We start from the raw sequence: 26557 nt of genomic DNA, 5'->3' as shown, positions 1-26557 counted from the left end.
TCAACCACAAAGTGGTGCTGTTGCAAAAGGTAACGGCTAATGGGGAAAACCAGCTCCCTCCCAGCTTTTATAATGGCCCAGGGCATGCATTAAACCCAATAAAATTGTCATTCATTTACATACTCCCATGCATATCTTCTCTATAAATATTCATTTTTTTTTTTTTAACATCAAACACAAATACAGCCATGTCTGTTAAGATGTAGAGAAAAAGACACGCCTTCAAAGCATATAAAATGTTACATATTTTGGAGTCTGATAAAGGGTTTAATTAATCAGATAAATGTCTAGTAATTATCCCAATTAAAATCCCCAGAATTCAAAGATTACTTTCTCCAGCACGCTTCAAGCAATATTTCATATTCTTCAAGACAGAACAGTGGTTGTTCAAAGCAATAATTTTTTTTGCATATCAGAACCACAGACCCAAAGGCCGCACATAAAAAGGTGACCATTTGGGAGCTTGATTATTTCTCATAAAAAATTCAGAAACTAGTGCAAAAAAAAAAAAAAAAATCCACTTTTTCTGAGAGTTAATATTAAAAGGAAAACCCAAACCCAGAATAACAGATGAAGATAGAAAATTATCTAGAAAAAAGAACATCTGCAGAACAACAAAAACACATCTTTGGAGGAAAGGTTGCAAGGACCAAACGTGTCTCCATTTTCTGTAGCTGCCAATACATCCTGTCTACAATGCTTTTTACAGTACCCACACATTTGGTAAGATTAAGGTGTCACATCTCAAATTACAAAGTGTCTTATTGCCCACAGACCCAGACACAAGTCCAGAGCAAAACCCCTCAGCCTGTTCAAACTCCCTGCCCACCAGAGGTAGGCAGCCCCACTGCCTGGGACATTTATTTGTAGCAGATTAATTTTCCTTCTTTTGCTGGGCTAGCTGCAAATACAAAGTTCCCGGGCTAGGGCTGCCTTTAGATGCTTAACCCTTTGACTATCTCTGGGGCAGCATTCACCACCCACAGGAAAATTTTCTCTCCGTAGTACTGTTTGTCTGCTTCAGGAGATCACCAGCTGAGTCATGTTTTAGGCATTCATCGGGTCTGACTACAGTGTTGGGGCTGGGGTGGACAGGGTTTAATTCTGATTCTCTCTTCTTAGCTGAACATGCACTAAAAAGGATGGAAACTATATTCAGCCAAACAGGGAAGACAAAAGGGCTGTGAAGTTATTCAAAGTTTGAGTGGCTTTTTGATGGGCAAAGTAGCATGTTTTAGTAGAAAATTCTTAGTAGGCAAGAATGGAAGATGACTCCCTCTTTCCTCATCTCAGAAGTTAGAAGCAACAAGTGACTCAGGCAGAATTTGTGAGACATACATTTGTAGAGTTCAGAGTTCCCTAAATAGGATTATTGTATGGCTGAAAAAAGTCAACTATAACAGACACCACCTACAGCATTTCAATCTACAATGGAAAATATATCCAGAAAACTGTGACAAATATTTAAGTAGATTAAAATGTCTTAAAGAAGATGGCACAATGATTTGACAGCATTAGAGGTCTAATCATCCTTACACAAGGAGGGGAAAGAGAACTGATTCCTTGCTTAAAAAACAAAAGAAAAAAACTTCATGAGCTGCTAAAGGATGCATTCTTTAAGGAAAAAAATCTGGTGACTCTTAAGATTTGAAATGTTGTCTCGTATCTTATATGACCATGTTCTTACAGTTATGTCTTGCTCAATTATGCTTGAATCAAATAGAAAAGAAAGATGACTTAAGCATGTAAATTTAGAGAGAGACTTAGAGGCATGCAGCTAAATTTATCAGCCATGTCTTTGAGCAATCACTCTAAATAAAAAGTTTGGAAACCAGTCGCTGCTGGTTGCTGATGAACTTACCATGCTTTTGGCACTCACCATCCTTTACTTAATGCACTAATCTGCAAATCAAACAGAGAGGAATATATGAACACAAATCCATCCTAAGGTCTGTTCTCAACACTTGATATTTCTCACAGCGCTTAGTTTTGTGTTGTGGGGGGTGACTTGGCTGACAGAAATACTGACCAAAGAAATATTTTTTTCTAAGATTTCAAAGTACTACTAGTAATAATAAAAAAATAAAGAAGAAGAGCCAAAGGAAGAGAGCAGAAACTTGTGGTGGTCTAGTTCTGTGTCTCTATTTCACCTGTTTTGCATGTCCTATATTGACTTCTGAATATGGGTAAGAATAGCAACACATGCTGGCAGTTTGACTAAAGGGTGTGTGTGTACATGTGTGTGAGTGTGCGTGTGGGAGAAGAGAGGGGGGGCGTGGGGGAGAAAGGGGAGGGGGGGATGGGAGTGGATGGACCATTAGAGTGCAAACACGGAGACATTCCTGCAATAAAATACTTGTCTTCTGAGAATCACAGTCCGGAAGAGTAGGTTATGATTTAACAAAAGAATTCTCGAAAATGTTCCCTAGTGTTAATACTGTTCTTAATAATATGAAAAAAAAATTTGCCAGGAACAGGAATGAAACCGTCAATTGGATTTAAAAAAGAAAATAGGCACGTGATGTTTTTTTAGATCACATAGGAGGAAAAAATTACCTTTACAGTGATTTTGTGATTAAAAAAAAATAATTCCTTATTCTCCGAAATTTCCCTACGAGGCAAGGATATTATAAATGGTAGGTAGGGAAAGCAGAGCGTGGCAATAAAGGGGTTAATCTGCAGAGCACAGAGCCATCTGGCTGAGCTGGTTTGTTATAATCGAGCAGATTATGTTCACGGGACTCAGAGTTTAAGGCTCCTCTCCCATAGAGCAACTCTGCACAACCCAAGCAGACCAACTTTGGGACTTTGAATGAACATATTTACATCCACCTTTCTCTTCATGTCGACTTTTCTGGAAACATTCACACGGATGCCATGGTTACTCCTACCACGGTAAGGGAAATTTGACGTTTTCTAATAGGGTCCTAAGAGGGCGGGGAGGGGAGGGGGGGGGAGAGGGGTCCTTTAAAGAAGTATAATGGGGAGGAGGGGGGGATCCTTGTAAGCAGTAGATCTGTCCCAAATGTTGTTGCCTTTCCCATTGTGCCTCCTCCTGCCCCCACCCCTACTTGCCCTATAGCTTGCTTTAGTCCTGAGGTTCCTCTCTCCTCTTGCTCTGCACACTGTTGTTCAGGTCCCTGGCAAGAAAACAGCAGAGGAGAAATATGAGGTGCTAAAAGAATCTGATTTAGGAGGCAAAAGCAAAGGAGACTCGTAGCTTTATTTTAAGAGGGAAACCAGCATCTTCAGATATAACAAAAGGGGTGGAAATCTTGAGTGTGGATTGCAAGAACCAGCCTCAGCATACGCAGCATGCTTGCCCTTAGGGAAAGTTAGAGCCCATAACAAGCGAAGTCAAAATTCTCAATTTCTAGACCTCGCCTGTCTCAGGTGACTAACTTCACTGGAGCTTTATTTTTTTGTGTGTGCCAGACACTGGAAACCCTATTCATGACCTCTGAATCAATCCCTGGTCTCCTCAAACCCAAGCACTAAATTCTCTGGGAGGAACTGGAGATCAAAGGATTCCCTGCACATCTGTGTCTAGGTGAAAAAGATACACTCAATTTGTGCTAGGATGGCAGGAAAGCCACTCTTACGCTGTAATTTACAGTGTTTGGTAAGTGCCTTCTAGGAATGCAGCACACAACTAATCAACACAGAGGCACATACAGAGAGCAAAATAGAAAGCTGTTTCTCATCTAAACAGCTGAAATGCAGCTTAAAGCGTCGGTTACTGGCGAGTCCTTATGGAGACACCAAACTGCTATTAGCCAAGCGGGGAAAAAGTCCTTGAATGGTTTAGATACTTTTCTGATCAGTTCCTAATCCTTCATTAAAATAAACGGGAAAGCTGTGTTGGTCCTATCTCTCGAACTATAAATATGCAGTATCTGGAGAGATGGATATTTTGGATTGAATAGGGCTGCTATGTGCACAGTCTCTGGTTCCCATATTGCAAAACTACTTATTTAGAGATGAGTCTGTGTGTGTCAGGGGTGCTGCTTCCCTCCTCCCCCTGCTTCTTTTTAAATAGACAGAGATGTGTGCTATATGGTCCAGTCAATTGTTTACAACCTTTCAGAAAGCACTCTTCACTTGTAGGCTCATGTGATTTGTTGCATGAGGAGTGCAAATGGTATGTAAAGTTTGCCTTTACATTGTGCCTTCAGGAAAATACCCAGACAAATAGGAGAGACACTCTCAAGCACAGAAATACCTGATCTGTAGTGGAGGGGTGGTGCAAGAAACACCTATAAATGAGATATAAGACAAAGGAAAATATAATAATAACATAAAGAAAAACTCACTTTGTGGCAAGGGAGACAAAAGCAGTAGAGAATGGAAAAGACTTCAACATGGTTCCATCTGCTAGTAGTAAAAAGCCTGGTCTTGGATACACGTGTCAGTACCAGGAGCTCTGTGTGTAAGCATGGCAAGGGGAGGAAAACTAAATGTGACTGCAGGTGGTGGACCCAAAATATGGGGAGAAGAGGAGGTACCAGCAGAGCCAGGAGGGGAGTGCTTTGTGCAGAAGGGTGCTATATATTGAGGTATGCAATACATGTAGGTTTAGGTTTGTTTTGGTTTTGGGTTGTTGTTTTTTTTTCAGAGAAAGAAGCAAATGTTACACAGAAATAGTTACAAGGAGTTTGGAGGGAAAGTGTTATGTACCAAAAATAAACTGTAATGTATTACTTGTTGAGTGTTAAGGTAATAAGAGCAGGTCAGCCATACAAAGGTGGTCATCTTGAAAGGGCAACTTCTGCAGGTCAACTAGAAAAAGAGGATCTTAGTGGGTGGAAAAAGTTTGGGAGCTAAGAAGGGGAAGTAACACTTGAGAGGGATGGGAAAAGGTGCAGACTGGAGGCTGGGTGAGGATATGAAAGGGACATACAAGGATGCTAGGGTCTGCTGGGGGGGAGGTGGGGTATGGAGTGGGAGTGGAGGGAGAAAGGTGAAAGCACAGAACACAAAGGACGTTTGGAGGAGGAAGAAAAATGTGAAGTATTATCTATTTGGAGAAAGGTATGGAAAATAATCAGTTACATGATGCTTGTAGGCGGCGTCTAAAGGAGACACCTTTGATTCTGTCAAGAAATAGATACGAGGATGTATTTGTGAGGAAGGTGTTAGAGTATGAAAGGGAAGGCTTGCATGGTGATGGAAACACAGGCCGAGAAGAGGCATGCAGAGTTAAAAATGAGCAGGATGGAGATAGGGCGTGGTGATGGGAAAAGAGTATAGGGACCCATAAAGTTATGTGAGGGGGTAGCTGCTTAGGGAAAGAAATCTCAGAGGATCTTGGAAGCCTGCTGGAGTGGTGTTAAAGACATGTGCTCTGTGGTTGTGGAGAGGCAGAGCTGAGGAAAAAGCCATGTGAAGGTGTTGTGACAAAATGAAAGATAATGGAAATCATGGGGGCAGGGTGAACTGTGATGGGAATATAAGGATGTGGCAGGTCTTGAGAAGCATGAGAATGGGAAAAAATGAGGACTGTAGGAGGCATGAAGATGAAATTAAAAGCTGCATTTTCTGTAAAGATGCCTGAGCAAATGGTGGTTCAGAAGAGGCATAGGGCAAAAGAACACAGGGTGAGAGGAAATTTAATTTTGTATCACTTTGTATTAAAGCAGAGAAAGTAATTCAAAGGTGCAGGAGTGGCTTGGCCAGCAGAAACAGAGGATGCCTCCTTATTGGGTAGTTGGGATAACACAGGGGAAGAACAGGCAATGTGTTACAGAGGAAGCAGTTAGGGAAAATAATGGAAAGTAAGGAATAGTGTGTGGGTTGTGGGAGGAGAACATACACAAACTAAATGAAGTAACTTTCTACTAGGAGAGATGTAACAAATATTCTTATATCTCTGTGGTAGGTACTGGCTAAGTGAAGAAGCAAGAGGGAACAGAACAAATGAGCTAGCAGAGAAATGGCTAAAGATATGAAGAGGTGGGAGGAGAAGGAATGGGAGGGTTAACTACCTGGAGGGGCATATAAGCCACATGGCAGTACTAAGGTCAAAAGTAAAGTGTGAAGTGTGTGGGGAGATGAGTGGAGTTAGGAGCTGTTGGGCACGAAGTGGAAGTGAATAGGAATGACAGTTCATGTTACAAGGGGTGAGAAGCTTAGTGTAGGCTGACAGACGATGGTGTGCAGGCAAGGAAGGTACCTGCCAGTTCATTCATGCTTGTAAAGGCTGTAAAAGGAAAGGTGACAGGAGTGAAAGGTTGTGTCTGATAAGAGAGATTTATGTGCACAGTATGCTGTAGGTAAATGAGAGAAGTACAGGTAAGGATTGCAGTCCTGGGTGTGGGGCCTGGGAGAAAGAAAACAGCTTAAAGGGGAGGGAAGAATGATGAGGAGTGGGAAAATGTTTCTGATGGCTTAAGCCATCTGTAGTTATCTGCCTGTTAGTTGGAGGGAGGCTGTCTTATTGTGCAGAAAGCTGTACATAGCAGAATGAAAGCAGGTTGGAAACTAAGTGCAAGGGGAAAGCAATTAGAAGGCACAGATAATGCTATATAATCAGTGACAATAGGTGCATGAATATCTGAGATGCTGGTTTTGTGTGCAGATGTGTCAGGTGGTGTTGTGCTTACCTGGCTGGCAGAGTTGTAGAGGGAGGCATGTGATAAGAATGATCCAGCCAGTCTGCATGAAGAAGATGAAATCATTTGGAGGCAAATAAGATTACTGGGTGGATGTAAGGAACATGTGCCTGCTTCGTGCAAGCTACAAACCTGCACCCGGGAAGCCACACTGATGTGCAAGATGGCTATCAGAGGCCAATTGGAGAGTCACGTGTCCACTGCGTTTGTGGCACAACTCTCCATGTCGAAATAAGTTATGTAATACACCCAAGAGAGGTGAGTTTCGTGAGTGCTAAGAAGCAATGTTTGCATTGAGAAGGAGGGTAGGGAAAGATGACTAACTGAGAAAATGGTTTGGTGCGTGGGTAGCAATAGGACCAAACACACGGAAGATGTGCTTGCCTTCTGCATGACGTGCACAGCAGGCAGACTCCCCTTTAGAGATTTCACAGGCTTTTCTAAAGAAATCATGAATAATCCTGAGAAAAACCCAGGATGTCTACTTGAAGTATTTACACCAACTTCATTTCAAGGCATATCAATGCACCCTATTTTCATGCCTTAAGGATTCAGTATACTACTGCACAAAATGGCAGAGAGACTTTTGTAGGACCAGTTAACAGGGCTACTAGATAGTTAACAGAGTTATTGGATGAACAACCATTGAGCTGAAGCACACATAAGGTATACAGATGTCAGTCAAAGGAAACAAGAAAGGACTAGTTTTCTCCATGGCGTGAAGCAGTAGTGGAGTAATGTGCAGCTGGTTGAAGGCTGATAACATAGAATAGATCCTGGGTGTGAAAAACACTAAGATTGTGTTTCTCTTCAGAACAGTCACATATATTCTTCAAATCTATTCTACACACATCTTCAAATTTCTGTTTTGCCTAGGTCTTCAGTGCCTTAAGCACTGTCCTACACTGAGTAGGAAAGTGTCCGTTTCTACCCACAGACTCTGCTAAACCTGAGCAGTTGATTACCAGATTGTGAGTAATCCTGTCAGACTTGCACTGGGAGAAGGCAGTTTGATCATACTGCACTGTGAGGCTTAAAGACTGAAGCCTCTGTCTCCACACCTTATATGGCATCAGTCACATGAAATTTCATGGTTTCTTTTGTGGTTTATTCCAGGGATCAATTCCTACAAAAAAAAAAAATAAAATATATATATATAAAAAAATAGGTAGTCTGCAAAATACTTAGCTAATAGGCAGTTTGTGTGTGTGCTTCCATGGGCTGTGCTGAGAAAACTGCAAAACCCTGCTCAGACTTGGAGAGCTTGATAACCTTTCCTGGTGGTGGTTGGAGATGGTTGTATTGAACTGAAAGCCCCCTTCTCCTGTGATGGCAGTGAGCTTCCTACTGTGGCAGGTTGCAGCTGGTGGGGAAAATGAAGTGATTGTCCATGAGGGGGAGATGCATGACCATAGCTTGTGGTCCTGGACACAGATTCAGCTGGGCTGAAACCACAGACCACAGACTTCTCAGCCCACTGTCAACAGCATGGCCCAGGATAATGCCCTGGCCTCCCAATGCTCTGCTTCCTCCATGCCTAACCACTGAGAAAATAAAAATCAAATGGTGGCATCAACCTGCCAGCTGGCCAGGAAAGTAGAAAGGGATTGATGGGTACAATTAGTGATGGTTTGTTGCAGAAAGGGGATCAAAGGATGAGTGACTGAGCTGTGTTCAAGTGAGAAGAACGTGGGGTATTTGTACCCTCCTGCACTCCTTTGTAGCCATGACACAGACAGAGAAATGTGTTTGCAAGGGCTGGAACATCTGGGTGTCCCTGCAGATGCTTGCTGGTGTGGGGCCATGTGTGTCTCCTTGTGGTGGCTAAGACCAGACAGTAGAAAGAAGCAGCATGTGGGTAGGGATGACAGAGGTGGACAGCAGCTGTTTCTGTGTGGGAGACAACTATCCCTGTTTGTACATCTGTCAGTGGGGGATGTGGGAATCTGTTGGTTTCTGAGGTGACAGATGGGATGTGCATGTGACGGGAGAAGTGGTAAGGGTAGATAGGGAGTGGTTTCAAGGTTGTGAAATGAGTGTTAGAAGCACGCAGAGCTATGTTCCTGGTTGTATCACAAGACTTAAGTCCATAAGGGAAAGGGATTCCTCTGCAGAAAGCCTCAAGGAAGATTATACTTCTCAAGGAATTAAAAGAAAAACACACCCAAGCATCCAGTTCAGTTGACTCTCCTCTCTTTCACATGGTGCATCCATCTCGATGCATGGGCAAGCTAAACAAGATGGCCCGTTCCTTCAGGGAAGCAAGCATTTGGAAAGATCAGAACTAGATCATATGCTCTGTCCTCTCTTATCTTTCTCTACATCTCTCTCCTCTCCATCTCTTCATTCTCACGCAAAAGGGTCTTTTATTTAGCTTCTAAGTTTGCATTTGAAATTTCCCTCTGTGTAGATGTGCACTAAAGATACGTGTGAACGAGGACACCGGTGGGCTGGAGAAGGCTGAGTCTGTACATGTTGAAACAAAGTTCACTGGTAGTCACCTGGAGCTCAGAGAACTAATGCGTTTGCTGTAGTTGAATGTACATGGAAAGGATAGCAGGCAATTCCCAATTTCCATCAGGCAGTGCTGGGAAACAATGCAGTGTGTGCATTACCACTCCACTGGTACTTTAGAGGGAGTTGCAACCTGTAAATATACAGATTCCAAAGAACAAGCTCCATGTGTGTTACCTATTACAAACTTGTACCAGAGGTTATTAAACATTCCTGGAGGACTGCATTCTACGGGGTAAGATTTGCAGCACTCCTTTAACATTTTGTGTGGTTCAGTTGCACTGGTTACCCATAATGGAACTACAGCAATAAATGTGATGCTTCTCAGTTGCTCTTTCACACTCTTCTAGTAATAAATTCCTTTCTTTTTCATTTGTCCCTGCAATAAATTTTACATGTTTTATCTGACATCAGCTGAGTTAGCATGTGAGCAAGTGTTAATGTCGTTAACTCAGAAACATTTTTCTAGGCAATGCCCTACAAAAATTCACTCACATTTGCAGGAAATCTGTCACTGAAGGTAACTGGCAGCTAACTGGAGAGTTACAGAGTGAAGAAGTACTTTGTACTCTACATGAATGTTTAAAGGCTCATCGACACCCAGAAGCGAATTCAGGTTGTGAGTGTGAAATTTAAATCCAACAGCTGCTTTTGAATAGCTCTGTGGTTAGGCAAGTTCTAAGATAGCTTCCTCTCCTGTGGCTTCTGTCTCAGCCAGGAGGTGGACAAGCACACTCACAAGACAAAAGCAGCTTTTGTCCCTTTGAGAGATGGGATTTGGACAGCATTTGGTTTATGCTCCAAACCAAGATCAGACCATATGGTTTTCAGCTATCAAATACAGGCCTCGTAAATCTGATGGAGACCTCTAACCAGTTTTCTCAGTACTCTGTATTTGAGGTAAACTTGTAGTATCAGTAGATACTGAGATCTGTGATAAGTTTGGTTTCAGAAATTCTAACTGGTAATGATAAAATGGATGCCTTAGAGGAATAAAATAGATATATAGTCAGCTGAGTTTAAAAAAGTGTTCCTTAGATCCAAAGAGTATGATGGAAATATTTAAGAAATTATTTGGAAGAATTTGGAAACACATCTCTGTGTGTCCTCTATCATTTCCCACAGTTTTCTAGCCACTCCCAGCACCCAAATGATTATGCACAAAACCAAACCACAAGTTTGCAAGCAAAAACTAAGTGCAGTGAAACCATCTTAGAAAAAGAAACTTTACCCTGCTCTAGATTAGGTAACAAAGCCTTTCCCATTAAGAGAGACATGTCATTTCATGTGCAAGGGGTCTTTCCTGGATTTGTACATTCAAAAGTTAGAAAAGATTTATTCAGTTTATTGTTCTCAGCTTGTGTGATAAGTACAAAACTATTTCCTCCACTCATTTTTCAAACAATTTACACAGTCTTATTTTACATAGCTGACTTTCCAAACTAATGATGCAGAGAACTTCATAAGATTTAAAAAATCTTCCTGAAACAATAGTTTTCTTTGCTGTTTATTGATGCTTGCGTGTTCTCACAGTTAGATCCTCCAACACATGGAGCACTTTCGCTTCCTTCTTACTGTTTACTAAATGAAGTCCTCAAATATCATAAGGACATCATGTCATAAGCTGTCCTTTGTGTAATATAATTCTTTATCTTACAGAGTGCATATGATTATTTTTTCTGTAACATTTTTCTTCTCTTTAATTATGCTTTTTTTCAGTTTTCTGATTTCCCCCAATTTCATCCACATCTTTGTAGAGATAGACCATCCAAGAATAAAGATGACATTACAAAAACAGGAGACCCCTTTAATCTCTTTGTCTGCCTTTTGTAATTATACTGACTTTTTGCACTCTTGAGTTCTCTTCTCTCTCTCTCTTCTACTATAAAATAACTTCTGTGTAATAAAACCAGCACTAATCTATTGTTTAAATCACAGCCAACTAATTTTCGATCTTATGACTTTCCAACTTTCTTTCTGACATTTAATATAGGTTCTTTGAATTGATTTTCCCTACACCTGTTATCTTTGGATTTTGGCCTCTGTGTCTCATTTTTTCCCCTGGAATTTTTCTTCAAACTTGTACCGTCTTTCTTGTCAGGGAGTCAGGCATCTTACCATCACATTGCTGTGCCAAATAACTTGTTCTCTACCTCAGCTCTGCCACCAAAAGAAGCAGTATCTGTTCATCAGGCCAGGATCCCCAGTGGTGCTCCTGCCTCTTCCTTCCTCACCACTGTGGACCCCATCCACTTGCCTTTTACTTTCAGGTCTCTCTCAAGTACTGACTTCTTTTGTAACACAGGAAAAGCTGCTGACTTAGACTGGAAAAAGTAAGATCCCTCAAGAATTTGGACAAAACCTCCTTCTTTATCAGAAAAAAATAAAAGAAGAAAGAAAATAAAAAAAGAAAAAAAAAAAAAAAGAAAGAAAAGAAAGGAAAAGAAGTTTTAGTCTAGTGAGCAGTGCATATCATTAAAACATCTCCTGTTCACAGGGACTACGTAGCAGCTTCTTCAGACATCTCCGAAGTTTGAAGCAGATGTAGTTAAACACCTCTCAAATTAATACCAATGAAGGGTATCAAATTTTTGAACCTGATGGCCCTGAAGCCCAGAAAGACAGGTTTTCAAAAACAGTTGACACTTCTGCTCAGAAGTGAATGGAAGTTTTAGCATTGATAGTAATAGAAGCAGAATTAATCAAATACTTTGAGAGCCTGAGAGCCTTACAAACTAGAATTCTTTTAAACATTCTCAGCTTTGTACATAAGAATATGAATACTTTACATGTCTATGTGTTAAATAAGACCCTCCCTTTCTGCTCTGGCATCTGTGGTCAGTACAATAATCTGTCAAACACATCCCTCAGTTCTTCAGTGTGGCATCTGCATGTCAAGCAGCCTACATGATCAGACCTTGTATGCCAATGCTTGGCATCACATCCTGGCCCTGCTTTGTTTACTAATGCAGGTCCCACTTGAAAGTCTGCCCTGGTGAGACAGTGTTCTGGTGCTATAGAGTGGTCGGAATACTCTGGATCTTTCTGAGAGAGATGGCAAACATCTCACTATATTGGAACACCTTTTGGAAGTATAGCCTTAATATGCCTTTCCTCCTGACGAGGTCTATACATACTTATAAAAAAAAGTTGAATCAATGAATACTACACTACACTTGATCAACACTTGATCTTAGCTGAGGAAGGCTGGAGATGAGCTGTTTGCAAGGGACTATAGTATTAGGATGAGGGGTAATGGTTTTAAATTAGAGAAGAGTAGATTTATTTGTATGTTAGGAAAAAGTTCTCTATCATGAGGGTAGTGGAAAAACAGAACAGGATGCCTAGGGAGGTACCTGAGGCCTCATCCCTGGAAATATTCAAGGTTTGATGAGGCTCTGAGCAACCTGATCTAGTTGGGGATGACCCTGCTTACTACAGGGGTTTGGACCAGATGACCTTTACAGGTCCCTTCCAACCCAAAATATTCTATGACCCTATGAATTAATACAAAAGCTAATAATGAAGCAATATTATCAGAAATTTTCTTTTTCTGCTGAGAGATTTCATTTCCTGTATTCAAACTGCCTTAATAAATTTGAAACACTCAAAACCAATGTTTAGCTTTTTTGTTGGAAGAGTAACAATTGCAGGCTCTGAGAAAAGCAAACCCATCTAAATACTACTACATCTAGAGCTGCTTTTCACATCTGCTTAGGTAGGGAGTGGTGTCCCTTGTGGAAGATTTTGCCTTTTGGGGAAACAGATATGTTTCTTAAGGTCCAGTGAAATATTCTGGATTTTCTCATGCTTTCTGGTTTTTCTTTGCTGTGAAATTTTCATTTTCATTATAATTTGTTCTTATTTGCCTCATTCCTTTGAAATAAAAGCTGGGGACTTCTCAGGTTTTGTTGTCTTGTGAACCACTGTAAGCCAAATTTGCTTGGTTTAGTTGGACTTTGGTGAGTTCCCTTGCTTAGCTTAACCTTTCCATGTGTCTCTGGTTCAGACTGTGCCTTTACTGACTCAGCCTCTGATGGTTTTGACACCAACATCTCCACTGAACTCAGTGCATTTATTTCTGATTTACACAGAAATAGGAAACCCCACCTACACAAATCTGGAAAACTGCAGACCTCAGATGCACCCCAAGTAATCCTACCAAAATTAATGAGACCATAAAAAACATTAAATTCCAGTTTGGGTGATTTTTGATTTTTTGTTTGGTTTTTGTTTGTTTGTTTTTTTCATGGATGCACATCCAAAGCATTTTAGCATGATGAACCATGGAACAGAAGGGAAAAGAACATGTGTCTAGTAGATAACAGGTATATCTGATTGAAAAAAATGTAGCAAATCCATGTCTTTTTTTCATTTTGCCAGTTCCTCAGAAACAAACCATTCCTCTGTTTTTCTGCTAAATCTCAACCAGGTCCCCCTAGTTACCAAAGTTTAAAGACCTGTCAGGCTTACCCCTTGCTCCTTTTTAACCCATCTGTTGGCTGCTAGAGACACCAGCCATCCACAGACCAGAAAACCTATGCTTGCAGCTACAAGGACAAAGCCAGTGATGACCTGGAGCAACCCAGGGCATGGTACTGTCCCCTTAGAGGAGACTCTGAGAGTTCCTGGGCTTGGGAGTTCAAGTGGAGTTCCGGAGAACTAGAAAATTAAAAGCAAAAAATACATCTCCTAGAACTGTTTTTTATCTCCTAATATAGTCTATGGTTCTAGGATCCAGGCAATTCAGATTGGATATTCTTCAAAATTCTGTCATGTCTAATTTTAAATAATTCAAGTGGCTGGGCTTCCTTCACTCCCTTTTAAATCTTCATACCATCCCACACCCAACTACAGTGCCACTCATTACTACAGTATTGAATGCTTTTCCATGTAGAAGTTGTTAGCAACAATACAGTCCTGGGTGGCAGTAGGACTTCTGGTAGGAGATATTTTTAGAGTTGAGGTTTGCTTTCAGTTTTATTTTTCCATTAGTTAACTTCTTGTGGCCAGTTTTTCTGATAGTGTTCTTTGAGGAGAAAGTGAAAATAAAGGTTGTCATTGTTCAAAAAATTAGAAATATTTTAATAAAAAAACTAGTCTTGGAGAACAGCATTTTTTCAAGGGAAAGACTTAGCAGCCTCTCCCAAAGATAGCTGAGGTATGTGTATAGCCTGGCAGCCATAGATAACAGAGATGTCAGAGATCCAGAAAGTGTCTTTATACAAACTGGAATGCCCAGACAGTGCAGCACCCTGCTGAAGGAGAGTCTCCTGATCCTCCAGTCAATTAGCAAAACTGCACTGGGATGACTGGCTTTACTTCTGCTTGAATGGCATTGCTAAGCTCTCCAGAAACACATTGCCCAAAGACAGTCTGTAGAGTGCTGATAAGACATCCTTAGGTTTAGAGAGATGCAGGTGGAGTGGAAGAGAGCACTTTATGATCCAGCACCCTGCAGTACCTGTAGTGTGAGCACGGGCTGTGCCATGCAGAAGACACCCACTTGCTCTACCTTGCATCTGCAGACATGTTGAGTCTCCCTCTCAGGTATTCAAACTGTTTGATGGGGTATGTGACCTAAGCTACAGTCTTTTTCCCAGTTTTCTCAGGTCAATACGCTCTTTTAGGATGGCTGGAGTCACAAGCCTTCTTAGTCCTCTAGGGGAATTGTGATAAATCATTGGCAAGAGAGAGGTAGGGGCAGCATCTTGCTATTTAGGATATTCAAATGTGTGTACAAATGGGTGCCGTAGCCTTTCTACAGACAGGTCTATAAATAAGATTATTTTAGTTTTTCTTCATAAATATCCCTAGAGACTTGCTTGTTCTAATTGCTTTCTGCATTTTCTCCAGATTAACTGATTTTTTTCAGTAACACATGGAAACCTATAGGCTACAAAGTAGCATCCAAATTGATTTTCTGGTTACCTGGCAGATTTCCATTGATAGATTTGGTTTTGGTTTTTCCTGCCTTTCCCCATCCATCAGCTTCTATCATGCTCCTGCTGAATTTTGTTGAATACTTAGTTGCTATCTCTGGAGATAACTAACTCAAAAGAGGCCTAATTCTGACCCCATCTTAGGTGGAAGAAGCTTAATGGACCCACAGGGAATAAGTTCATCTTGAGGCAGTGAAAATTTAGACTTGAATAAAGATCTGAGAACTCAACAGAGAAACTATTGCAAATAATCAGGGAAATGAGAGTAGTTGTTTCTGTACAAAAAGTTTTCTTAATGTAGAAACAGTTTTCCAAACCTGAATGTGAGCAAACTCATATCTGAAATTCAGCTCTGACCTATGTACTGCTAGATGGCATCAAATGTTATCTAATTACAAGTATGATTCTACTCTTGCTTGTTTGCTTGTTGGCTTGTTTTGTTTACACTTTTTGCAAATATGTGCTGATGTGATGACTCTGGCTCTCTCCATTTTTCCATCTGTGAATTTCATCCAGATGCATTACCTCAGGCAAAACCTGAGAAGTTAAACCCAGGGTTTTACCTTTGATCTCAGGTAAATAATCATAGGTGCCATCATCATCCTTCCACAGAAATATAGCCTAGAATAAAGGGCTTGAAAATGATTTTGAAGATCCTTCTAAAAGCCATGTGATGTTTTAGCAATTTTAGTTTTCCTTCCTTTTTCTTACTGAAGAGGAGCAGATGGGAAGAGAAGTAAACTCTGCCATCTGGAGAGACTGAAAGATTAGTATGAAAAGGGCCAGGTGTCAAGTTTGTTCAGCACCAGCCCATCTTTGCCAATTATCAACAGCAAAACCTAGTATCAACAAGGGATAAATCACCTTAAAGAGAAATTATTTTGGAAAGGCATTTTTTCAGTATCTTTTTGGCATCTAATTGTTCAGATGTCTTGAAAACTACAGAGTTATGAACAGAGACACAGAAGAAAATAATTTGAAGTTTTATCTCATACCACAGGTAATTCTCTGCCTTAGTGTTTCCTACAGTAGATTTAACAATGCAGTCTGGATTCTAGTTAAAGTCCATTAACTATGTCATAATCTTTTAATATTATGCTATTTAGAATTTATTTGTGTGTAATTTGGACCTTGTTCTTATAACAATCTGAAATGGAAATATAGCACCTGTAAATCTTCTTGGAGTGGGAAATCAGAAGATGAAAATCTGCCACAGCTGTGTTCAGTCTGCCAGTGGTTTCTGAACCAGTGACATTTCTGCTTTACATATTGGAAGTTACATATATACATCTAAGATATATAAATATGTGTTATACATAGATACATACACGTGTACATGTATATGTGTGCCCTCACTGTATATAAACAATACTGAAGATGTTCCTTATCTAAGAAGATTTTCTATTTGTTTTATTTTTTTAACATTAAAGTTATGAGAAATCACATAATTTGGTGTTAATTGTACAATTAGATATGCAGGCATTGCATTGAAACTTCTACTGAAGGGCATTTGAGCAAACAATAAGCCTTCTGCATGCTAATGAGAATGATAATAGAGACCACCAGAAATAAATTTGTCCCAGAATAGAGAAATATATAATCTGTGTCACCTTTGGAACATGGACTAAGTTATGGGAAATCACCATGGTTGAGGGTGCAAATTCCATTTTTTAAAACTTATTTTGTTTGTGTTTCCATCTTCTTGCTCTCCTTTTTGAGATAAACAGATTGCAGAGATAAACATTATTTGAGATAAACGGATCTCTGTCTTGCATTTTCCACTTGTGTATACCTACTTCTCTTTAAAAAAAAAATAAACAAACCAAAAAAAGCTGAATCTCTTCAATTTAGGGACAAGCTTGGAATAAAAGACTGTCAGTTAGCACCATAACATTCCTTGATGCTTCATCATCATTTCAAGTTTCACTTGAACTTGAGCACAAAAGCAAAATGTCAGGATGTTTCCATTTGGATTCATGGTAATAATCCAGATAATATATGTAAAAGGCTATTCAGCAGTTCCAACCAATGCTCCTCCTCTTCAGCCCTGCAGAATGCATACACGCTAAGTTTCTTGGTAAATACCCTCAGTCCTGTTTCACCATCTTTTGCAGAACAATTTTATTTGCAGAATAAATTTGCTTTATTTGCAAAACAATTCTTTCCGAAAACTGGATCTGCATAAGCTGGTACTTTTTTCCATGCATAATGCAATCCTTTATGCTTCTTTTACAAGTTGGCTCTGATTGCCTTTTGTCAATTTTTGCTTTTAATCCTCAATTTTCTCCTATGTCTGCATGCTACTATGGGTTTGTGGTTTGGTAACCCTGTCATCTGTGGCCTTCTCTTGCTTTCCCTCTGAAATATGCAATTTGTTTTGTTTCTTCTGTGCAGCCTGGCAGCTTTTCAGAGATTTTTTTTTCCCCTAAATATAGATCAGGAGTTTGTAAATTTTTTTTCTCACTATGGCAACTTTGTGTCCAATCCCACCTGAGCTGATAGGTGGTGGCTGATCACATGCTCCCCTGAAATTTCTTGTTTGACTGAACAAGTCTAAAATATATTGTGTAAAAAAGTTTTGTCCCTGTTTTTTTCTTTATATGATGTGATACATTTCAAAATTTCCTTCATTCTCTACCACAGTCTGCTAACTGCCTTGCTCTTCTCTTCATGCCATGTTATTAAGCAAATCTAAGGCCTCTATACATAAAAGAAATAATTTTCTTTTGCTTGTAGCTTTTGCAATAGCATCCCTTTGTGAAGAGACAAATTCTTTCTTGAATCTCTTCTGCTTCACTTCAGGCAGCGTATTTGGAGACCTTTGACATCTATTTTCTCACTCATCATCTTCTTTCTGTTCTTGATATTCTACATATATTCTTCCTTTTCTTGCTTTTCCTCCTGTTACAATGCATTGTGCCTTGATGGTGATTAGACAGAACTCAGACAGAAGAGGGAATCAAGGGAGAAGGTATCTCAGCATCCCCCTCTCAGAAAGACAGAAACTGAAACTACCTTTTAGTGGTTAAAATTAGTATTTTTAAACTGTTTAGAGGCACAGAAATAGGATGCTTACAGTACACTTCCAAACTACATCTCCAGTAGTACAACATATAAGCCTAAAAGATTCACCAACCAATTGCTGGAGATGTTATCCTTCAGATGGCTCTGCCCAGAAGGGAGAGCAATGGCTGTAACAATAAGTGCTCAAACAGAATTTTGACACAGAGAATTTGTGCATAATTTGTTATTGTTTGGGGAAACAAAATTAGTTGAATTTGATAAAGAAAATATCTCATCTGACACAAATCACATGTAATGAAATATTTACTTTTAGAATTTAAATTGTAATGGTGAAAATGAGGAAAATATTACCAAATCATCAATATCTGATGAAGAACGTAGAATATGCAGAAAGCATATTTTGCATGAGCACAATACAATATTTACAGCAAATTCCATTTCTAATATTGCTGACTGTATCTGGCTACCAAGCTTTAAGCCTTGGTGCGTAGTTTTCAATCTGTATTAATTCACAATTTGATTTGAGAGAATCAGATAAAATTACCCCACATCATTGCCATGCATTTATATCACTACCAATAGTATCTTTTCTCTAGTTGTGAAGGTTATTCAATCAAAGTCAGACTCAAGCTCACCTCTGATGAGTGCCATCTGTCATCTGTGCTATTTTCTGTGGTGATGGGGGGCAGAAAATCATGGGAATGGAAAATTCACCCCTCTTCTTGCTCTTGCATTGAAGAATGATGTAGATGACATTGATTGGGACTGATCTCACCATATTTAGAACACGTGGGGACAATCTGGTGGTGAAAACGTCAATGACTGGTCTAAAGTAGAGTTTACCTCACTGTTGACACCAATAGAATAACTTCTACTGTCCCCGGTGTTAGGGATTTTTTTCCAGGAAATCAGCTTCTTTGGAATCACTGGAATGATTCCAGTCTCTGGAATCACTGATGCCATTTCAGCATAAGATGAAAGCAAAGGCCAAAGCAAATGTCTGCCATTTTTGACCTTTAAAGTTGATTTCAGCTAAGACCAAAACAGTTAACAGCAACGTTATTTTAAATATTTCTCCCTCTTTTTTTTTTTTTTTTAGTAAGAGAAAAGCTGAAAACGTTGTGAGATTAGTGGCTTATATCAACAACACACTGGTGCAATATTGCAATTTGTATCAGAAAAACTGAAAGTACAGTTCTACAAAGTTATGTAAAATCATCAGAGAATCACAGAACCATCTGGGTTGGAAGGGACCTCAGAGATCATCAAGTCCAACCCTTGATCCGCTACCGCTGCAGTTACCAGACCATGGCACTGAGTGCCACATCCAGTCTCTTCTTAAATATCTCCAGGGATGCGGAATCCACCACCTCCCTGGGCAGCCCATTCCAATGCCTGATCACCCTCTCTGTGAATAATTTTTTCCTAATATCCAGCCTAAACCTCCCCTGGCAGAGCTTAAGTCCATGCCCTCTTGTCTTGCTGAGAGTTGCCTGGGAGAAGAGACCAACCCCCCCCGGCTACCCCCTCCTTTCAGGGAGTTGTAGAGAGTGATGAGGTCTCCCCTGACCCTCCTCTTCTGCAGGCTGAACAGCCCCAGCTCCCTCAGCCCTTCCCCACAGGACTTGTGCTGGATCCCTTCACAGCCTCCTTGCTCTTCTCTGAACCTGCTCCAGGACCTCAGTCTCCTTCCTGAGCTGAGGGGCCCAGAACTGGACAAAGGACTCAAGCTGTGGTCTCACCAGCACTGAGTAGAGGTGCAGAATCCCTTCCCTGGACCTGTTGGCCACACAATTCCTGGTCCAGGTCAGGATGCCATTGGCCTTCTTGGCTACCTGGGCACACTGCTGGCTCATGTTCAGCTTCCTGTCAATCCAGACTCCCAGGTCCCTTTCTGCCTGGCTGCTCTCAGCCACTCTGTGCCCAGCCTGGAGCTCCCCATGGGGTTGTTGTGGCCAAAGTGCAGGACTTAGTGTCTGTTGTCTGTGTATTTGCTAATGTCTCTTTCACCATTCCTTTCCAACCAAATGGGTGTTCCTCATTATGATTCTTTCTTTAACTCATTTTTAACCTCCTTTATCTCTTGGCAGAACCAAATTCTAAAGAGAGCACCCACTGCATTTATAAGGGTGATTCCAATAATTTTCTTTTAGCAGGTGTAATTCCTATTGGTACTGCCAATTTTTGCTTCTCAGACATTTCCACATTTCATTTGTGTACATATTTTTGTTTCTAATCCAAGAATGAAAGCAGGTGAAATATTTTAGGAAAGCAGACACCTCCTCATCTAGAAGGGAAAGAATCTCACTTGATTTCAAACTCAGAAAATAGTTGTAGTATATGTTGTAGTATTTCACTACAACATATATCAGAGAAGTGGAACTTGCAATTAAGAAAACTGAATAATTCAGAATATGTCACACTGATAAGCACAAAGAAAGACCCTTTGCAAAATGTTTCTAACCAATTAGAGTGAAAGACACCTCTTAGGAGCACAGGCTTGATACTTCCAGCTGTCCCAAATTAAATTATATTTAAATCTGTATTCTGAATACTTGACCTTGATGTTATTCAACAGCTTTCAAAACAAGACTTGTGGAACTTCATCAGATGATGTTTTAACTGCTTTGTTTACTTGCCTTCCTATTTCATGAAAGGCTGTTAGTAACTCTGACCCTTACTGTGATCCCTGATAGATGCCATCATTCATACAAATCTATTTAATGGTTATGTCTTCCCTACAAATCAGAGTAATTTATCCATGTTTAGAATAGTGTAATAGTGTCAGCTTTTCTGCAGACTTGTTCTTGGCAATACCTAATTCCTACAGAGTCAAAGTTCTTTTTTATTAAAAAAAACAAAACAAAACAAAACAAAAAACCCAAACAAAAACCAAACCCACAAACACTTGAAAATTATAATAAAAACTGCTTTATTACAAAGCCTGAATTGTGAATTAAAAGCAAGCTATGAATTCACCAGCATGGCCATGTGCACATAATCTGATTCTGACATAAGAGTGTCTGGTTTTGAGTTTAGCTTAAATTATTTTCCAAGTAAAAAAGACTAAACCAAAACAAGTTGTTTGCTGGCAGCTGCATGAATGAAGCCTGGTTTCTTATGAATATGTGTCCTGTGCCTCCTTTGAGCTGTACCCCCTTTCATTCTGCAATACCTCAGCTTCCTCCTACTCTCCTGCTCTCACCTTCCTGACCTGTGAGCACCTACACAGTGTTTTATCTCTTTTCCATGTTCTCTGACTCGTAGCTTGGCAAGAGTCAGCATACGCTTTAGATATTTGACAGTGTTGCCTGTGCTAACACACAACCTAAAAGCTACTGAGCATTTTTCTTTATGAGATCGTCACTTACCTGAATGTCTCTTCCACCAGTTTTAGTAACTTAGGATTTTTTAAAATTTTAAACATCTAGTAGATCTGGTTAAAATAAACTTGCAAATTTAGAAACTGCTGGGAGGGATTAGCAGAAAATGTGGCCATGAAAAATCTTTTTCCTCAAAAAACAGGCTAAAAAAACACAGCAGGAGTGTGTGGGGGGAGTTGCAGGGCAAGCAATACCTATATTGCTAAAGACTATTTCTGTTGCACTAAACATTTTTATGTTCATTTTGTGATAAAAAATAATTTTTAACAATGCTTAGGAGCAACAGGGGGCCAGCCCAAACACTCTGCTGGGCAATTCTGGAAAAGCAGCCATCTCTTAATTCTTTTTTTGTTTTCTGATACTTACTTGCCCCAAAATATTTCAAAGATGCCTTTATCCTCCAGATCACAAACAAGGTTAATCTGTTCTCCTGATTCTTTTTACTTATCTTATGCCATGGTACAAGGTATGTGACGTAAAAACTCATTCAGAGCCTAGACCAGGAGCTTTTGTGCTGACAACCCAGATCCTACAGATTTCTTATTTAGTACCTCTGCAAACCCAGTGAATTTAAAGGATTGTTGTGCTGCTGGATATAGCTCTGGGTCCTGGTACTGGAAAAGCAATGTACTTGTGTGGCTTCCCAACTGGTGAAGCTGTTTCTGAGAGAGCAGCAGTGCCTGGGTACTGAATGTTTTAATACTCCTTCATTGGATCTTATTAGCAACACATTGCTAAAACCTAGCACAGCCTTCTGTCATTCATTCATTAATTTCTGGGTTTTTTTATTCTTTGTGCCAGATTTCTTTCTATTTTTACAGTAATTTTTATATTCTCAGCTCTTGGGGTATATGCTGATTCAGTCAGATGGACTGAAAATTTTTTCAGTGATTTCAGTTAAAACAAATTTCATCTTTCAGATATCAATTTCAAAAGTCTTTTTGGCCTCTGTTTTAAAAGCTCCACAAATATAGTTTTGTGGACTCATTGATTGAATCCTTTTTGCTTTTTTAGATATAAAGCTTCCACTTACATTAGCCTGTGTATTTTCAAGTTAGATTATGCTTCTACTTAAAAAAAATAATAATTAACAAGTACAGCCTGAAAGAATGTTTTCTTGAACAGGAAAAAATATTATGTATCAAAACTAGTTTTCCAGTGTCCCTTTTGTTTTGCTTTCTATATCCATTTCTTCACAGTCCTTTACTTTTAAAGGAATTTTGGACTTTGAGCCCATAGTGGCTATTACAAATTTGTAAAAATTAGTATCTGCATGGGGGAACTGTTGAAAGTGGAGAGTCTGTTGGAGAAGATGGAACAAACCCATTCCATATGAGGGCAACACATCCAGCAGCACAGTCTGACTTTTAGGTAGTACATATTCAGCCAAAGAAAGGGATGGGGTGAGCAGGGCCATCACTTTGGAGAGGAGCCAAAAAGAATGCATGCTAGAGCTTTGGGTCTTCTCCAAAAGAAGGGTCTGCAAATCTCTGGGCATGCAGGAGTTTTTGCTTTGCTGGGAGGAGCCCAAAAAATTGGGAAGGGAGGACAAAAAGTTGCCAAAACAGGCTCCAAAGTGTCTTGCTGTGACTCTGACCAAGTGTGTACAACCAAGTGTCCAGGAACGAGTTCCAGCTCAAGAAAAGCATTCACTTAGTGAAGCTTATTTGGCATTCCTGCCTGAATAACAAATACACTGGGGTGGAGGCAGGGGTGGTGTGATCCACTTAAAACCAGTTCTCAAGAGCTGAAGCTCATCCTTTACAGAGAGACAGCCCTGGGCACTTCCACCACATTGATCTCACTTAGGGTCTATTATTCTGAGAACTTAGTCTGGGCCCAGCCTCCTTACTAGTCTTCTAAACAAGTGAGTTTCAGACAGAAGGAGGGAAATTCATTGAATGTGTTCCCATTTTGGGTATATTCACTCTCCAATTCTTAATAATCTGCATTGAACCAGTGATATCTGAGCAGGTTTTGTGGTTCCATCAGTAACCAAATTTGTGCAATTACCTACTAAATATGGCTTGTTATGAATAGTTTGGCAGTTTGATGTAGGTAGTCTGCCAAAATGAGACAGGAGTCTTATCAGAAGGAGACAGGAAATTCTCAAGCAAATTTGGGAGCTGACTTTTGAGTTAGGAGTGTTGACAGGCACAGATCCCTCTGTCTGGCAATTATCAATTCTTATAGCTGGAGAGGAAACCCAACTGTTTTCAGATTTTGGTTGGCAGGAGGTATGCTCAAGACTAGGTCCTCCAGAGCAATTCTAGTTCTGCAGTTCTGGTTCTGACTGATCGAAAAGAGCAAGGGTCACATTCCCATGCTCCAGAAATCTCATGGCAGCATCTGTTGCTCATGAATGGTTTCTACGCAGCATGGTAGAAATTTCAAAGCATAACTGACAAGATTGAGACATTGTCAAATCAGAATATAAATTCAATACAAGACTGACTTAATCTAGACCCAAAACATTGCCTAGGAAGTATTAGAGGAGCTCTTGCTAGTCAGTAAGCTGTTTTCCCTCTCAGGAATCTGTGAGGGGTTTTTCTGTCTTTTTTTCATCCGTGCCTCACTTAGCTCTGCCAGATAACTAAGTAGTTGTAATCAGCTCTAGTTGTGAGGATACTCATGTCTTTGTGTTAATACTTGTATGATTTCTTCACCACCAGACAATATATTCAGATGTTAGTAGGAGTATGATTGGAATCAAGGTGAATGACAGTTTTTCTTGAAGTGGAAAACTCACTCGATTTTCCGCTAAATTATTCTGTCCCTATCGGCAGTTTGTTACTTCCACAGACTTGGCTCATAAATATTGGATGGCTGCCTAGCTGGGAAATTGCATTTCCATTTTAAACACCTGCTATGTGCTAGACTTCTGTGAGAGGGCTAGCTAGTTTTCTGCAAGGTTGGGATACTCACAGTTAGCATTGTTACCCATGGCTATCATTAAAAGTATTTAATGCTCATCCCAGGTTTACCTTTCCAGCAAGATGACTTCAGTTTGCTATGAATTTTGTTGTTCTTACAATGTAGCCACATAACCCTATCTCATGCAGACATAAAAGATTCTACACCCTTCCTTTCAGAAACCCACTCTAGGATTCTCTTGGCCTATACCTCTCCTTTCCACGCTTAGCCTTTCACAGGGCTGATTTTAGTGGCTGTTTAGCATGACACAAGCATTTCCATTTTGTGGTGCTGTATGTATAGAAGCTGCAGAGAATTCAGCAGATCTACTGAGGTGTTATGTAAACAGAGGACATTTTTGATAATTGTAATTATTCACGGTCGCACACAATTATTCATGGAAGCACTGAAACCATCATTATATATTTTGTTTAGCAGATCTCAATAACTATTTTAGTAGGACAGACAGATGCAGGCCTAACTCTATTCTCTGTCAGGCTGGCCAACCTGGATTTCTGCCCATACACAGCATGAGTACATGATCAGTAAGCTATCTTAGGCTTTTCTTACACAATGATGCATAAATATGTGAATATTGAATTATTTCACACCAGCCTTGCCTGTGCACACTGAATATAATGCCGTCTAAGTGCTGTACATTATGGACATATCCTTCCCTGCCTCCTATTTACCTTTAGCCTAAGGCTGACACTTGCAAGGGCAACACAGAGCATTCCTTCACAGACTCACTAACCTTGTCTTGAGGAACAGATGTACACAGGCATGCATTATATCATTAACATGGCAGATCAGTGTACCAGGCAGATCTTGTAACCTAAAGCAGCCTAAGATGCTTTTTCATTCTCTATAGTTCAGAAAATCCAGCAAATTTAAACTGATTGTTTTGGTGGTTATTTATTTATTTTTTGTCTTTTGCTTCCCACTGAGTTTACAAGGACAATGAATTTAGAAATATACACTTATGAATTTCTTGAAATTACATATCACAGCATCTTTGTGCAAGCTTTTTAATCCATTGACAATAAAATTGAAAAAACATTCTGATACATGAGACACAATTCTCTCTCCTCTTGCAGCAGTGCTAGAGTCCTCAAAAATAAAAAGATGGAGTCAGGAAAATCACAGACTTACAAGTAAACATGAAGTGATCACCTTTCTCTTTCTCACAGACCCATCGCTGTAAATAAATGTCTTGTTTATCTATCCTGCCTCCAGTGATGAAAACTGCATGTTTTCTAACCAGTCTGTGGCTGTGCTGCAGCATGTGTAGCTCACAGAAGGACATTCTCTGTCTGCGTAATCCTTCAGCCAAGCAGTCCTGATACTGCTTCGTTGTCACATAAGGGGGTAAAAATCTGTTCTGGCAATTTGAGCTCATCATCAGTGGGAGAAACCTACATGGCAATTCTGGAAAAGATGAACTATGACTTCTCTCAGGTAAAATATCTTATCAGTGCCAGATACATATGCCATTGAAACATAAAGCAAGAAGATTAGATACAGGCTGCTTGTTGCAGTATCACTGGGATTCCTTTTTATAGACACGCAAGGACAAATTCACTTTTCTGAATGTCTGAAGAACCATTGGAGATGCATTAAACATCCATGCAAAGCTTGTCCTGGTTTATCAGAGGCATATTCACTTCTAGAGCAGTGTGGAGGCTATGGAGAATCCTTTTGGGCATGACAAATGGAAAGATAACAGCGAGCACCTGATTAAAACCCTCAGCTCCCTGTGACAGTCGCAATGTAAACAGTCTTCACTAAACTGTCTCCTGTGTTGAGAGGCTTCTGGAAATACCTACACTGATTATCATGTTTTTATCACTAATTTTATTATCACTCCTATCTTTTTTTTTTTCTTTGTGAAACCACCAATTAAAAACACAGGTATAAGTATAGGTCTTAAGTTTGTAAGCAGGTTAGATAAGTAACAGAATTTAGCTGGAAAGATACAACAAGTTTGCTGGACCGGTCATGAATATATTTTTCTTCAGTTTCGTTCTCAGTTGTAACATTCAGGTTCCTCCTCGGGTATGCATTGAGGTTCCTCTCAGTTTCCTAATGCTTTAGTAATGTGAGTACCAGCAGCACTGGGAAAAGTCTCACCTGATAATTCCCATAGTTGCATCATGTAGGTAAGGCTCTT

At 40.0% G+C, this 26557-nt stretch overlaps 2 protein-coding genes across 4 annotated transcripts in view; both read left to right on the top strand.

The window, feature by feature from the left end:
* LOC139791314 (very long chain fatty acid elongase 4-like) overlaps nucleotides 1-26557 on the top strand; it is a 434972-nt gene that overhangs the window by 240547 nt on the left and 167868 nt on the right. The gene's annotated exons all lie outside the window — the stretch shown is intronic.
* Nucleotides 2370-26557, top strand: part of NTF3 (neurotrophin 3) — a 56892-nt gene continuing 32704 nt past the window's right edge. Inside the window, exon 1 of the mRNA XM_071733400.1 lies at nucleotides 2370-2895. Coding sequence (XP_071589501.1) covers nucleotides 2878-2895 — 18 coding nt within the window. The 5' untranslated portion in view covers nucleotides 2370-2877. The remainder of the gene's footprint in view (nucleotides 2896-26557) is intronic.

The sequence above is a fragment of the Heliangelus exortis genome, chromosome 1 (genome assembly GCF_036169615.1).
Source record: "Heliangelus exortis chromosome 1, bHelExo1.hap1, whole genome shotgun sequence".
NCBI lineage: Eukaryota > Metazoa > Chordata > Aves > Apodiformes > Trochilidae > Heliangelus > Heliangelus exortis.
This window is presented reverse-complemented; position numbering and strand designations above follow the sequence as displayed.